Here is a 15354-nt window from a genome sequence, read left to right as displayed (position 1 = left end):
AGGTAAGGTTCTCCAGGAGAGGGCAAATGCTCTAAATTAAAGGCCAATGTAATGTGTTTTTTGTTTTGTTTTGTTTTTACTTTATTGACTTTTAGTTGATTCGCAATACTGTGTTAGTTTAGGTGTACAGCAAAGTGGTTCAGATATATGCACTATATGCATACATTCTCTTTTTCAGATTCTTCTCCATTATAGGTTATCAAAATATGTTGAATAAGATTCCCTGTCCTAAACAGTAAAATCTTGATATTTATCTACTTTATATACAGTAGTGTTTATCAAATAATCCCATACTCCTAATTTATTCCTTTCTCCCTTTTTCCTTGGAAAGCTAATGCATATTTCTATGCCTGTGAGTCTGTTTCTGTTTTGTAAACAAGTTCACTCGTTTTATTTTATAATTTTTCTACACTACCTCTATTCTTGTTACTTATTTGTTTTAAGTGGAGGCTAATTACCATACAATGTTGTGGTGGTTTTTGCCATATGTAGACACAGCCACAGGTGTACATGCATCCCCTTTTCCTGAACCCCCCCACCCCATCTCACTGGGTTCTCCCAGAGCACCAGCTTTGAGTGCCCTGCTTCATGTATTGAACTTGCACTGGTCATCTGTTTTACATATGGTAATATACATGTTTCAATGCTATTCTCTCATATCATCCCACTCTTGCTTCTACCACATAGTCCAAAAGTCTGTTCTTTACATCTGTGTCTCTTTTGCTGTCTTCCATATAGGGTTGCCGTTACCATCTTTCTAAATTCTAAATATATGCTTTAATGTACTGTATTGGTCTTTCTCTTTCTGACTTACTTCACTCTGTATAATAGGCTCCAGTTTCTTCCATCTCATTAGAACGGACTCAAATGCGTTCTTTTTTACAGCTGAGTAATACTGCATTGTGTATATGTACCACAACTTCCTTATCCATTCGTCTGCCAATGGACATCTAGGTTGCTCCATGTCCTGGCTATGGTAAACTGTGCTGTGATGAACATTGGGCTACACGTGTCTCTTTCAATTCTGGTTTCCTCAGTGTGTATACCCTGAAGTGGGATGGCTGGGTCATATGGCAGTTCTATTTCCAGTTTTTTAAGGAATCTCCACACTGTTCTCCACAGTGGCTATACTAGCTTGCATTCCTAACTGAGGCATTGTCATTTCTGCCTTACCCTCTGGAGAAGCTCAGTATTTACAAGTGTCCTGAGGGGCCTGGCTTCTCCCTGCGTGGCAGCCAAGACCTGTGCCCAGCTGGTTCCTCCCAGGCCCTCCTGCACACACACACCCCCACCCCTTGTGGCATCTGAGGAGCCTGCAGGTCCTGTCCATGAGGAAGGGCTGCCAGGGGGCTGGTGACTTGGCCAGGCTGGGCTCTTCTCAAATCTCTTCTGGGGTGAAGGAGACCCTTGTGCCTGACCAAGTCTGTAAGTCTCCCCTGCTCAGCACAGGGTGGGTGCTGGCTGGGCCCCTCTACAGATGTGGTGAGAAAGCTACCACAGAAGAAGAGGCAGGCTCCTTCTTTGACAGGTGTTGGAGTGAGCGTCTTCCCTCTGAGCCTTAGGCGACAAGGCCTTTCTCCTGACTCAGCTGTCATGGGAGCCTCAGGCGCCAGGCAGGGTGTGGGGCTTGAGTGACTCCAGAGTGTGAAGCTGCAGGGGGGCTGGACACGCTCTCCCTGCTAGGGTCTCGGCCCCATAGAGCAGGTGCTGTCTCCCCTCCTCCTCCCCACTGTTATTCCCTCCCCTTCTCTCTCTTCTGCTTCATCCAACTCCTTTCAGACAAGACACACGCATTCCATATAATATTGCACACTTTATCCAGGGATGGGGACAGAGGAAACCATGTGAGTGAAACGCGGGTAGACCCATCTCACACAGGAGAGAGCGGTGGCCCAGGGTGAAGGAGTCACACAGGATTTAACAGGTCCAGTGATGGCTCCCCAGGTGTTCTTGTCCTAGTTCCCAGAACCCCAGAATAAGCCTGTTTGATCTGAGTTGCCCAGGTAAGCACAAAGTCTTGATGAAAGAGAAGGTTATATGAAGACAGAAGCGAGGGACATTTGAAGATGCTGCTGGATTTGAATGTAGAGGAGGGCCCAGGAGCCAAGGAATGCAAGGATTGCAGCTCTAGATGCAAAAATGGCAAAAAAGCAGGATCCTGTCCCAGGTCCCTGGATGAGGGGCAAGTCAACCTCTTGGTTGTGTCCAGGGAAACCCTTTTCAGACTTCTCACTCCAGAGCCATCAGAGGATAACTTTGTGTTGTTCTAAGTCTATAAGGCAGAGAGAATTCATTTTGCCATCAAAACAGAAGTGAATACAGGGACAGACAGGCAGGCAGAAGGGGAGAAACACAGGAGAGAACAGACAGACTGGAGGGTGTTGGGTGATCAGGATTCCGGTGGACAGTGAGAGATACAGGGGGTCAGAGACAGATGGAGATATAGCAGATAGGGAGCCTGGAGAAAGGTGAGAGGAGAAGGGCAGAAAGTCAGCTGGGAAGGAGACATGAGATGAGGCAAGCTGGCACGGGGAAGACAGAAGCAAGAAGTGGGCAAAGGGGCAAGGACAGGAGAGAGTGACAGCAAGACAGGATGGTGGGCAGGGGCCCTCAGAGCTTGTCCTTGTCCCCACCTGGATCAGAGAGCTTCCTGAGCTGCAAGTGGATCCCATTTTTGGATCTCAGCACCATGACTGGCATGGGCACAGGGACCCTGGAGGGATCCGGTGACAGCTCAAAGCGAAGCAAGGTCAGGGCCACGGCCACCTTCAACTCATTCATGGCAAACTGCTTCCCGATGCAGTTCCTAGGTTCGGAGATAAAAAGGAAGTAAGCAGAGGCTTCTAACCCCTGCTGAGCACAGGGAATCAGGGCTCTCCTAGAGGTGGCCCAGCCCTGATCCCTTCCTTACTCATCACACTCAACTTGCCAGCAAAGCTCTCCCCCTGACAGATGACAAAGCCCACCTCCCTACGGACTAGCTCCTAACTCATATCCTGCTCTCAGCAGGAAACCTGGGGAGCGTCAGTGCTCTAAGCCTCAGAGTCAAGTCAAGTGGATCAAGATGTGAACCAGTACTTTATTCACCTGTCCACTGGCAATGCCCGGCTTCAGGCCAGCCCAGGGCACTGTAGGGGCAGGGTGGACAGCCTCTCAGGACCTTACCACCTACGGTGGACAGACAGGCTGCCCAGTCCCCAGAGAAGACAAGACGGTTGTGCAAGGAATCAGAAGGGCAACAGGGAGGCTTCCTGGAGAGGACAAGGGTTAACCACCCTGAACCTACTGGACCCATTCCTTCCCAGTTAATGGTCTAGCTTCCTGTCTCCCTCAGTCCCTCAGTCAATCTACCTTTGGAACGCTCCATTCTAATCCAGAAATGACCCTCCTTGCCGTCACTTGGTCGCCTCATCAGGCCTTTTCAGCCTCCATTCCTCCCCTCCCTCTAAAGCCCCAGTAGCTCCAGGCCTGCTCTGTTCCGCATCACAGGGAGCACACGTCCCAGTGCCTCAGCGGCATCACAGCCCTCTCTGGATTCTTCCTCACTCACCTGGGGTCTGTCCCTCTCGTCTTCCTGACTCAGGGACGGTTGAGGTTCCCTCCCCTCGCCTCTGCCATCCTCATGCTCAAGGCTCCATCCAGTGACCACCACCCTCACCCCCTCTGCTGGCTGCACCTCTGCCCACTCTGGACCCTCAGGGCACCATGGGTGTAACTCAAGGACGCAGCACATCCAGTGCCCAGCACAGCGCTGGATCGTGGATCCTCCACAGTCTGCCCAAGGAATGAGTGAGTGAAAGAGTGGATGTGTGAATGACGTCTGTCTTGAGGAGACATGTTGTTGACAGTGAGCCCTGGGGGAGGACAGCGTTATCATCCCTGTGTTCCCGTCTCCTAGCACAGGTCTTGGCACACGGAGACACGCTTAATACATACTTTCACATTTGAACAATATTAATTGAATTGAAAACAACTCAAGTGGAATGAGAATATAAGAAATATTCAGTCTGACGTAGGAATCAAGCTGCCGAGTCCCTTGTGCCCTCTAGTAGCAACTGAATAACCTGCAGCCATGTCTACAAGAAAGGACTGGACCCTGGTGTAAACCAAATTCTAGAATCAATAAGACAGTTTACTTGAACACTGTTCTGTAAAGGTTGATTCATCAACTGAAAGTTTCCTAGATCTGTACAGTCAGAAAAAACTTGCTTCTACTAAGTTACAAACTCACTGTTGTTACTACTTCAGGGGAGGTTCTGTGCCCTGTAAGATTTTCACAGCGATCATTAGGAGTGTATCAGTCAGGCTAACAGCTATTTCAAGGGTGCTTTATGTTTTACATGCAATAGATTTTTCAAATGCACGTGTCAAACACAAAATACTCTCCCCCATGTAGGGAAAGAGCAAATTAGCCAAAATGGCATTGTCAGGCGCTCTCTTTCTGCGGTCTCTCACTGTTGCCTCAAGGTTTGTAGCTAATGATTATGGAACAGCTAGATCACGTATAGCACTGCGTACGTGAGTCACATGGTACTCGCTTGGACTCTGGCTACTTTTGTTATATAAGCTCCACCTGCAAAAGGTCAGGGGGCGGTGTGTGGTACGCCTTTATGAGTTTGACTATGAAAGCCCTGGTTACTGCTGCATTGGGGCCACGTTGGAGCGACATCATGGTTATATTATATGAGGTTATGTTCTAGCTATGTTATGGTTTCTACGGCTGCTGCTACGGCGGCTGCGTCAGGCCGGACAGAGCTGTGTTATGGCGGCCATAACACAGCCAGGAGAGAATAAACGTGTCTGCAGTTCCTATGGCTCCTCCAGTCCTCCTCCAGCCTCTTAGCTGACGCTTTGCGTCTATCCTGGGTTCAGCAAACAGTGTGCACAGTATGAACAGTGAGAAACTGGCATCACGAGCAGGATCAGCAATAGACTTCCCAAAGCAGGCTTGATTGTCCTCCACTTTAAAGTTTTTCGTACTAACATTACTCTGTATAATCTGGGACTATGGTATCTAAAATATGCTTTTTAATAAAGAATTTTGGCAACAGAAAATATATGTCATGGTTATGTTAATACACAGTCAAATCTATGTCGGATATACTGCAGGAAGTGAGAACACACTCATGACTGTGAAACTTTCTTCAAACTACAACTGTAACTGATCACATACATGACTTGAAGCCTCAGGACATGGAATTCCCAATCCTGGCAAGCACGCCGAATACAGTGAGGGTGGACAGGTGAATTAAGCAGAAAGACAGTGGGCTGACTAGGAAGGCGGGAACAGAGAAAATCATCTTTTAAGGTGACTGAAATTGTGCTAACCAAACGTGTGTAGTTTAAATTTCATGAAGACCTGTAACGCTCAAACATCATACTCCTAGAGTGAGGAAAACACTGGATACTTTGGATTGGCCACTGACATGGAAATGAGGTCAATTCTTGTGGACAATCGGAGGTCAGTGTCAGAGTGGTGGGCCCTGAAGACCTTCTTGTACATGGAGACCCACACCTCCTTCTCAGTACATCAACATACAAGGACAGAACTTCATGCTCCTCATATGAAGGTAGACAGTCACACACATCGGGTAGCAACCTGTGACACTTGCCTCCCCCAGAACAGAGGCCTCACCTGGATCCTCCTGAGAAGGGCAGGAAGGCATGACTGTGTCGAGTAGAACCTGGCGCAAACCGAGTTGGCTCAAACACCTGCAGAGAGAGCACCAGGGTCAGGATATTTGGGGTCAAACCCCTCACATGAATGCACTGGCGGATAAGAATCCCAGAGAGGGAGCAGGGGAAGGGTTTGGTGTCGAGAGAGCATCCCATCTCCTCCTCCCAGGTCCATCGTACCTCTGGGTTCGGCCACACCTTCGGGTTGTGATGAAGCCCATAAATGGAGAGGGAGACTAAGATTCCTGTGGGGCAGAGGAGAGAGAGAAGCCTGATGGTCCCCTAGTGCAGGGGATGTGCGGCTTCACAAAAGTCCTGGGAGCCATCATGGGAGCACCCTCGGTCACTCTGAAAGAAATGATGCTCTTGCAAGCCAGGTGGGCGGGGCATGACAAAGCACACGATCACAGATTAGGGGTAGGTGACCACAGCCCAGGATTGAGAATTAAAAGAACTGCAAGGTTATGCTTAGGAGCAGCTCAGGTGACAACTCACATTTATCAAGTGCCATCATGAAGCTGGGGAATGTGCAAGAATCATTTAATCCTCACGCAAGCACTCCTGTCCCCACAAGCCCATGAAGCACCTGAGCCTCAGAGAGGTTAAGGGTTGGGTCTATGATCCCACAGGAGGGAACAGGGCTGGGATTCAGACCCACTGGGTGCTGAGTCAGTGGGTGGCCTCCAGCCATGGCAGGGCTCAGACCTCATCATCACCTGCTCTTTGCCATCGACCAGAGGGCACCTCAGAGACTAGAGCCTCTGACCCATGACAGTGGAGTCTTTTGAGCTCCCTCTCTTATTTACACCCCATATGGAAGCACCATGCCTCCCTCTGGTTCTGCCTTCATGATTCAAGAATCAGAATTTTAGGCTCTATTATAAGACTGCACAGAAGGGTCAACATTTATTTGTTGAGCTTTGTTGCATTCAAGTTTTGTGTCAAACATTTTTTCTTTCAGTAGAGGTTAATTACTTTTCAACGGTGTGTTAGTTTCTGCCATACTACAGTGCAAATAAGGCACAGTTATGTATCTATATATATGGAGAAGGAAATGGCAACTCACTTCAGTATTCTTGCCTGAGAAATGTCATGGACAGTGGATTCTGGTAGGCTACCCTCTATGGGGTCACAAAAAAGCCAGACATGATTTAGCAACTAAACAACAGCTATATCCCCTTCATCTTGCACCTCTCTCCCCATTCCCATTCCACCCCTCTAGGTCATTTCAGATAATCAGGCTGGGCTTCCTTTTATATAGCAGCTTTCCACTAGATACATACTAGTATTTTACACATGATAGTCTATCTGTGTCGATGTTACTTTCTCAATTTGTCCTACCCTCTCCTTCCCCTCCTGCGTACACAAGTCCATTCCCTATGTCTGCATCTACATTCCTGCTCTGCAAATACATTCATCTGCATTATTTTCCTAGATTCTATATATACATGTGTGTGTTAATATGCGATATTTGTTTTTCTCTTTCTGAGTGCTTCCCTCTGTATAACAGGCTGTAGATTCTTCCACCTCACTGCAACTGACTCATATTTGTTCCATTTTATACTGAGTAATATTCCACTGTGTATACGGACCACAGCTTCATATCCATTCATCTATCAGTGGACACCTATATACACATCTATCAGTTGCTTCCACGACCTGGCTATTGTAAACAATGCTGCAATGAACACTGAGGCACATGTGCCTTTTGGATTCTGTTTTCCCATGGTATATTCCTAGTAGTAGGACTGTTGAGTATATGGTAGTATTAATCCTAGGATTTATGGAAAAGCATTTTTTAAAACTCATTCAAACTACAGAATAAATATTATCTTCAGGCAGACAAGAACCAGAGCATCCTGGAACTGGAAATGCACAGGTGGATTACTGGTCTACCACGTGGTCCTACACAGTGCTTAGCTGAGTGGTGAGGTGAAGTTCATACCTGCAGGTAAGGAGCGTCCATCAGGGAAGGTGATGGGCTTGCTCAGCTCTCTGCCAATGACTGGTACTGGTGGATAAAGTCTCATGGCCTCCTTGATGCACATGGTCGTGTAGGGCATCTGGTCCAGGTGATCCCTGCAAGGAAGCCCATCTGAGAGCAGGCAGGACAGGACAAGCAGGGATTCTCTCTAGCTAGGTGGGACAAGGTTCTTCCATCTCCTGGATGCTCACCAGGTGATGGAGGCGCCATCCCCCAGGAGGCTCTGGATCTCTTCCCGACACCTCTGCTGATGTTCTGGGTGGGAGGCTAGAGCATAGAGGATCCAGGAGATGCCACTGGCTGTGGTGTCGTGACCCTCAAACATGAACGTGTCCACCTCAGCACGGAGGTCCTCGTCAGACAAGCTGCTCCCATTCTCCATCTGTGGAGGCAGGACCAGAGTGCAGGTCTGCCCTTCCTGTGTGCTTCTGCCCAAAGGCTCAGGCCTCTCCTGCCCACACTCACTCTGGCAAAGAGGAGGATGTCCAGGAAGTCCAAGTGCCTCCTGCTCCTCACCTTCTCCAGCTCTCCCTCCTTCTGCAGGTGAGCCTTCCTCTCCTTGATCACTGCATCTGTCCCAGATCAGTGGTTTCCAGCCGGAACTGAGCACTCTGGGCAGTTCAGATTCTGTACCCACCATAACCCCATTTGCTCCTCAGGCCCAGTCTGGGTGCCAGGTGGATGAGGGTGAGGGTGGGACTGGGTGAGCAGGTCAGGAATTAGGGCACCAACACATTCTACTCTAGACGGGAATCCCGACACTAGCACAGCCCTTGGGCCTCTGGCTGAATGCTGCTTGGATAGGGTCTCACTCAGTCATCACCAACATGGGGACTCCTGTAACTCCCTGTTCAACACCTGACTCCCTGACCTCTGGGTTCCCAGTCCCTGCAGCAGGTGGGTCTGTGCCAGCTCCTGAAGAGGAAGCAGAAGTCTGGGATCTGCCTAAGGGGTCAAGGCCAGGCCATGTGAGCCTGATGAAGGTGGGGGAGCAGCCCAGGAGGGAGGGGAACCTGTGTGTTGATGGGCGAGCTGGCAGGCCCGGTGGTTCCAGCGGCCTTCAGGGGTCAGCCTGTAGATGAGGTCGTTCTGGTGGAACGCATTCCGCAGTCGGGAAAAAATCAGATGACTGAGGTCCTTGATGGCCTGGATGTAGGACTGGGAGTTCCTGAAGGGAAAGGACGCAGAAGAGGCTGGAGTTGAGGGAGGCACTGACCTGGAGAGGGTCAGATTCCTCAGGTAACACCGAGGCATTGTGATTTCTGCCTCATTTCCCGGGAGTCCTCTCCCTGGAGTCCTTTACAGGTGTCCTGAGAGGCCAGGCTTCTCCCTGAGCAGGAGTCAGGGACCTCTGACTGAGTCAAGGGTGGTCTGGGTGGAATCTGACCGTGGTGCATGTCTCTCTGTAGAATGTTACTTTTTGTACTGATAAACATCCACACTGCCCTTACTGCCTGTCAGGTAAGTCCTTCCCATTCGGGAAAACAGGACCCTGCCCTTGAAGAGCTGTCACTGACCTGTCCGTCTGGACGCTGCCCTGTTGGCTGAAGGCGCACTTCATGATGGTGTCCAGGGTCATCAAGGAGACATCTCCAAAGATCTCCAGATGTGAGTCCTGGCTGACGAGCTCCTCCCACTTGTCCTGTGGAGGGAGGAGGCAATGGCCCTGCTCTGCTCCCCTAGAAGACCTGTGCTGCTGGGTCCAGGCTTTCTCTTTGTCTCTACATCTTCAGATGAGATTTCCTCATTTTCTAAGCAGACATGTTTTAGCAACTTAGGCCTATAACAACCCATGTGTAATGTGATGCCTATTTTTTCTGAATCATTCTTATATATGCAGTTATATTCTCCTCTAATATCCTAACTAATTCTGAATATGTGGAATAATTTATGAAAATAACCACTTTTGGCAGAGCAGAAAGCATAGTTTCTCAGGCGACAAAGGGAGAACTTCTGTGTCCTGATGTCAGATCTGGACAGGTGATATCCAACACTAGGAAGCAAATATTTCAAGGCAAGGAAAAGCTAAAATGGCTCTAATGGGGCATGAGCTACTCAATTGCTTTCATTCTTCTGATGTTAGCTAAGAACAGGTGGTACCTGGTCTGGATCAGAGGTGGTTTGTGAAGACCCAGCTCTGTGAGTGTAGACCCGGACTCATTTCCTCCTATGGATGGCTCAGTGACCTGCAGAAGCCATGGAACCCAGGCCAGATCCCACCTGTGTGACATCCTGGGATTTCCACTCTGCCTCTGCAACTGTCATTGTACAGGCCAGCCAGGGCCACTTTGAGCTGACCTCCTTGATCTACTCCCGTGTTCAAACATGGAGATGGGAGAAGAGTGGAGCCTGAATACACCGTGGCCCTATTTCTCTTGGTGAGGAGAAAAGTATGGATCCAGGTTGGTGCCTAGATGTTCCTCTGTCCCACCTAGCTTTAATGAGTACTCTCTCGTACTAAGTCATGAGTGCATCATTCTGGGTGGCTCTATTCAATGGGTGTCTGAGGGACGTAAGTGTCTGATAGTGGACTTTGTCAGCTGTGCTGGATTCTAGTGCATATGGTGACAAGTGATGGACTCACGAGCATCACTCGGACAGAGTCAGCCATGATTCCCACGTAGGGCTTCAGGATGTCATAGTGGAAGGCTGGGGTCAGCATCCGCCGGTGCTGGTACCACGTCTGCCCCTCCAACAGCAGCAGACCTGTCCCTGGACCACAGATGGGTGTGTATGGGAATCGGGGAGACTAGGGCCCTCTTGGGAGGAACCAAGGGTGTCAGGAGAAGTCTCCTCATGGGCAAGCGTCGGCAAGGCCAGTACACTTCAGGGATGTGAATTTCCAGTATGTCTGTCCATAGTATGTGGTTATGACGAAAAACTGTAAGGGGGCAGGTGATAAAAGAACTTATCGAAAAGTCAGGGAACATTAGAAAAGACTGAGAATTGATGAAGAAGCAGCTAGGCTTCAGGAGGGCTACAGTGCCATTACAAAGACTGGTGGAATTTTAGAAAAATGAGGGTTGATTCAGAGCTGAGGGTTCCTGACTCCTGTTCTTCTCCATTTACACAAAGAGACCGCTCTTGGTTAACCTAACGGGTGGGTGGTTGGCAGTTGTATTTAAATGCACTTACCAATCCAGGGCTTCAGGTGTCTGAAGGTAATGCGAACCTTTGGGTCTGAAAAGTAAGGAGGGAAGATGGATGGGACCAAACATGGAGACAGCCTCTAGAGCAGCTGAGGTCTAGGCCTTGGCTCCCTTCCCTTCCTGGTGCTTGCCAAACGGCACTCAGTCTGAAGCCACCACCCACTTGCCTCCCATCCCTGACTCTCTCTGTCCTGATAGTCACTGTGGTCCCAGGAAAGTAGACTCAGTGTTGCAGAGCAGAACACCCACAGGACTAAGATGGTGAATTGCCCTGAAACATAAACTCTGTTCAGTGCCATAGAATGAGACAGAATCTGTGATTTTTCTATAGTCAGTGGTGGTCTGGCCATCTCAAGACCCAGGACAGGCAACAGTGAAAGGTGCCCAACCTAAGACAGTGTGGACAAGGAATTGGCTCCAGGTCTGGGATCATTTCAGTTTGTTTGTAAAAAGAAAAAAAGACGTAAAAGAGAAACCAGCCCTCACCAGGAGTAAAGCATTTATTAATAGTAAATAATGTTGTCCTATCTGGCTTTGGTTGGGAGGGTGTTTGGAGGAATTCAGGTCTTGGCATCTGATGTGCCTGTGTCTTCTGGAATTTCACACCCAGGGGCATGTACTCAAATGGAAGATTGTCTCCGGCTGAGGGTTTCCCTCTCACCTGATCTCCCCAGGACCATCTTCATGTAGTCAGGGTCGTAGACCAATATGAAGGCCTTTGTGCCCCACATCCAGCGAACACAGGCCCTTGGGTATTTCTCTACCCTTTTCAGTAGGTGTGGCAGCTCGCCCTCCTCTTGGAACTGTCACCAAGGGAAAGACAAGACAATGACTTCTTTCTTTTAGTTCCAGAGCAGGAGTGGAGGTGAAGGCCTGTGAGGGCACCAGGTGGTCACTCTGCATCCATCAGCAGAACTAAGAGTTTAGAACGATTTCTTCTGACCTAGAATCTCATCCAACCTTGCAGGCTGTCCACCATTCTCTTAAGATCGGATTCTGTCCCATGTCAAGTAGAGTTATGGGCCAACACTACAAACTGCCTACAGAATCTTACATCAAAGGTAACTCCATGGCTTGTGAAACATTTGGAAATAATTTGCACACAGTGACATAACTTCTTGAGCAATTTATGATAATTTGTATCACTTGGTGGGCTTCCCTGGCACCTCAGGTGTTATGAATTTACCTACAAAGTGGGAGACCTGGGTCAATGCCTGGGTTAGGAGGATCCCCTAGAGAAAGTAAGCAAGTTTTCATATTACTTGGTTTATTTAGAGAAGAGATAGATATTTTAAGAATTTAATTTATATATTAGTTTCATTTGCCATCCTGATCATATATATGTTTGATGCTATCCCAGCACACATGTTAATGTATATGAGTATGAAAGAATGTTTGGAATGTGTTTGGCTAGGTGAAAAAAATTAAATATTACATTGTGTGTAATATTATTTTCCATATTGAGTGTGTGCACAGTTGTAGGATAGATTCTGCATGTACACATATGAGAATGGTATTGAAATAAGATTTTGATATGTGGATTTTTGATCTCATTTTCATTGACTAATTGTCAGAAACTTTTGTGCACTTCCTGTCTTGTGGTGGAATCTTTGTACACCCCTGAGTGTGGACCACAAAGGCCTTTCCTTTCTGAATTTACCCTCTCTCTTCTTGCCCTGACAGGCTGGCGATTCCACGGACCCATTGCTCTGCCCCCAGGATGCTGCTGCCGGTGCTTCCTGCACCGGGTCCACCTGCTCATCTTCCGTGTCTTTGCTCATGTTCTCCCCTGCACCTGGTGGCCTGTCATCTTTACCACAGAGCAACTGCCTCTCCTCTACTTTGGAGACTCAGTTTGTTTTGTTACCTCTGGATTTCTGGTCAACAGTTGATCCCAGGCAAGTTCCAAATAGTCCCATCATCTTTATTTCAATGGCTTCTGTGCAACTCAGATCAAACCCTCTACACTTTGGTATCTGACCTCTACCAGCATCTTTCTACCATCAAGACTCACCAGCTCTGAGGCAATTTGGCTACTCTGGGTCACGTTCCTTCACTGAGCTTGTGTTTACTGAGCAGTAACCCTGTGCCAGACACAGATTGAAGGCACTAAATTAGGCAGCAGCTCGAGATGCTTGTCTGTTTGGAGACTGCAGGCTAGTGAAGTAGACTGAGAGAACAAGTGCCATAAGCGGAGGGCATCATGAATGTGTGATGGACAGAAGACAAAGCCTATGAGGAAGCTTTGGGGAAGGGGGCCTAACTCAGACCTGGATGTGAGGAAGTCTGCCTGCACTTGCTTTTTCTTTGGCTCTTAATTTACCAAGATGCTTTCAGGATAGAAACTTGAACCAGAGGCAAGGTTTCCCAGAAGAAGCTCATCGCTATGACCTTGCAGAGAGAAATAGCTGCATCTAGTCAGCACTGACTTGTGGGAAGGACATCCAAGGGAAAAAGAGTGTCCTCTCCACTCCTGGGAGATTCAGGATGAAAATGCCTTGGGCCTGAGACTTGTGAGACACTCATAGGAGGGATGAGATCATTCCAGGGAGAGGACACATGGGAGCTGAGTCCCAGAGGCTGGAATGCACAGGTAGCGGGGAAGGACCTTGAGTGACCTGGGGGTGCAGGAGATTAGGAAGGAGAGGGGAGAGAGGTACTGGGCCAGCCTGCATGGGGCTTGGGCTGCTTCTAGTTCTTGTCTTTGGCTCCAATCTGCTCTAATCGTGCTGCTGAGAAAGAGAGACCTCAGCTCTCTGCAACCTGTGATTATCTCCTAAAACTTGTTTAAGCCACAGACACTTGGTGACCCATTTCCATGTGGCCCCTGACTTTGCTCTGAGCTCCCCCACCCCCAGGCTTTGGTGCTGGTGCTGGGTGGGCAGGTGCTGCCCCTCCCAGCCTGCAAGCTGCTCCTTTGCCTCCTGCCTGTCCCTCCACACAATGGACTGACACCACTCTGTGCAGGCTCTGTTTTGGGCACTGAGGGTGAAGAGGATTACAGGCTCAGTTCCAAGAGCTCATAGTTCAGAGAGAGGGCACCAAACAGGCAGTTCTCCTCACCTGGCCCCATCATGGGAACTTTGCTCCTGTGTGTGGCCTCTGATGTGGGTTTCTGGCACTGACCTTACCGGACTAGAAAATCCCTTAGTCTGAATGAACCAAGCCGCTCTGTCTCCACACCTGACATAACCCAACCCCGCAGGTAAGCCTCTTTTCCTGTGACTTGACACCTTCTTAGATTCCTGTCTGTTGTCTCCACACACAGTGAACCCACGGGGCTGATCCATCAGAATGGACATCTGTGCTCTCAGGCAAGCACAGGGCCAGGTATGAACTTGCTGAGTGTGACCATGCTCTAGATCTCCAGCCCTCCCCGCTCTCCCACTCCCCCATCCAGCTCCATCCTACCTCCCGCTTGTGTCCGTAGAACCAGTGGGAAGGAGGAGACGGGAACTGATGAAGGGCTTTGAGCAGCCACTGTCTGTGCAGGTAGAGCTGTGCCGCCTTGAGCAAAAGCAGAACCAGGCCGAGCAGGGAGACCACCTGCAGGAGCCCAGAGACCCCGCCCAGGGCTCTGGAGGGGCTCAGTGCAGAGACACTCATGGTGCAGTGGCTTCTGGATCGCTGACTGTCCCTGACTGTGGCTGACCTCCCCTGAGCACCCAGCCTGATCTGGGAGGATGTCCCCGCCCACCTGGGGGAGGGTGAAGGTGAAGGCAGAGCTCAGACCTGGGCCTCCAGATTTGCTGTTCTTTTTTTTTGTTTTGCTTAAACCAATCTCTCTTTTGTTACAAAATGTAAGTATTATAAAGAGAAGATAATATTTGTAACTTGATCTGGGAGTTTGAGTTTTTCTGGGATACTGCAAACTATCATATGCTTACATTTTTGAAACCTTTAGACAGTTTGAAATAAAACAGAAAAGTAAATATTTTTAAAAGCTTCCTGATGACTGAGTCCCTTCAGAGTTCTCCTGAAACTATCACACATTGATAATTGACTGTACTCCAATAATAATTGGGCTGGTGGCTCAGAGAGTAAAGAATCTGCCTGCAATGCAGGAGACCCAGGTTGAATCTCCAGGAAGATCCCCTGGAGAAAGCAATGACTACCCATTACAGTATTCTTGCCTGCAGTATTCCACAGAGGAGACTGGCACGTTACAGTCTTTAGGGTTGCAAAGACTTCGAACCTACTGAGCGACTAACTTTCTTTTCAGTAAAAAACATAAAAGGTTAAAGAACAAACAAACATGCAGATTACAGAAAAAGCTCCTTGAATAACTTATCCCTGTGGTGTCTTATTTAACAGTGTGATATAAATAGCCTTGAAATACCCTGCTTGACAACATGAATCATTTTCATCTGTCCAAGGCAACTGAAACTTCCACAGGTTCTCGTAAGACAAGCTGCTCCCATTCTCCATCTATGGAGGCAGGGCCAGAGTGCAGGTATCCCTTTCTGTGTGCTTCTGCCCAAAGGCTCAGGCCTCTCTTGCCCACACTCACTCTGGCAAAGAGGGGGATGTCCAGGAAGTCCAAGT

The 15354-nt window shown here is 48.7% G+C and overlaps 1 protein-coding gene across 3 annotated transcripts; it reads right to left on the bottom strand.

Annotated features, from left to right (window-relative positions):
- Positions 1–2610: 2610 nt before the first annotated feature.
- LOC129656258 (taurochenodeoxycholic 6 alpha-hydroxylase-like) lies at positions 2611–14415 on the bottom strand. 3 transcript variants are annotated; one of them, XM_055586973.1, is made up of 12 exons: positions 14221–14415; positions 11471–11612; positions 10796–10840; positions 10245–10372; positions 9178–9302; positions 8674–8828; positions 8126–8232; positions 7852–8042; positions 7622–7755; positions 5857–5921; positions 5636–5712; positions 2611–2806 (listed from the first exon to the last, which is right to left on the bottom strand). In XM_055586973.1, the coding sequence occupies exons 1-12, from the start codon at positions 14413–14415 to the stop codon at positions 2611–2613; spliced, it is 1560 nt and encodes a 519-aa protein (XP_055442948.1). The 3 variants fall into 3 exon arrangements, with proteins under 3 accessions (XP_055442948.1, XP_055442949.1, XP_055442950.1); XM_055586974.1 differs by having other exon boundaries at positions 8674–8732; XM_055586975.1 differs by lacking the exons at positions 7852–8042; positions 8674–8828 and having other exon boundaries at positions 7622–7771; positions 8093–8232.
- Between the last annotated feature and the right edge of the window lie 939 nt (positions 14416–15354).

Source organism: Bubalus kerabau, chromosome 6 (genome assembly GCF_029407905.1).
Source record: "Bubalus kerabau isolate K-KA32 ecotype Philippines breed swamp buffalo chromosome 6, PCC_UOA_SB_1v2, whole genome shotgun sequence".
Classification (NCBI taxonomy): Eukaryota; Metazoa; Chordata; class Mammalia; order Artiodactyla; family Bovidae; genus Bubalus; species Bubalus kerabau.
This window is presented reverse-complemented; position numbering and strand designations above follow the sequence as displayed.

What these genes read in the sequence shown, in the direction of transcription:
- LOC129656258 (XM_055586973.1), bottom strand. Translation starts at nt 14,415, where the DNA reads ATGAGTGTCTCTGCACTGAGCCCCTCCAGAGCCCTGGGCGGGGTCTCT. An exon ending in GATGGTCCTGGGGAGATCAG is followed by an intron (nt 10,841 to 11,470) that starts GTGAGAGGGAAA and finishes CTTACTTTTCAG; the next exon opens with ACCCAAAGGTTCGCATTACC. An exon ending in ACTCTGTCCGAGTGATGCTC is followed by an intron (nt 9,303 to 10,244) that starts GTGAGTCCATCA and finishes CTCCCTCCACAG; the next exon opens with GACAAGTGGGAGGAGCTCGT.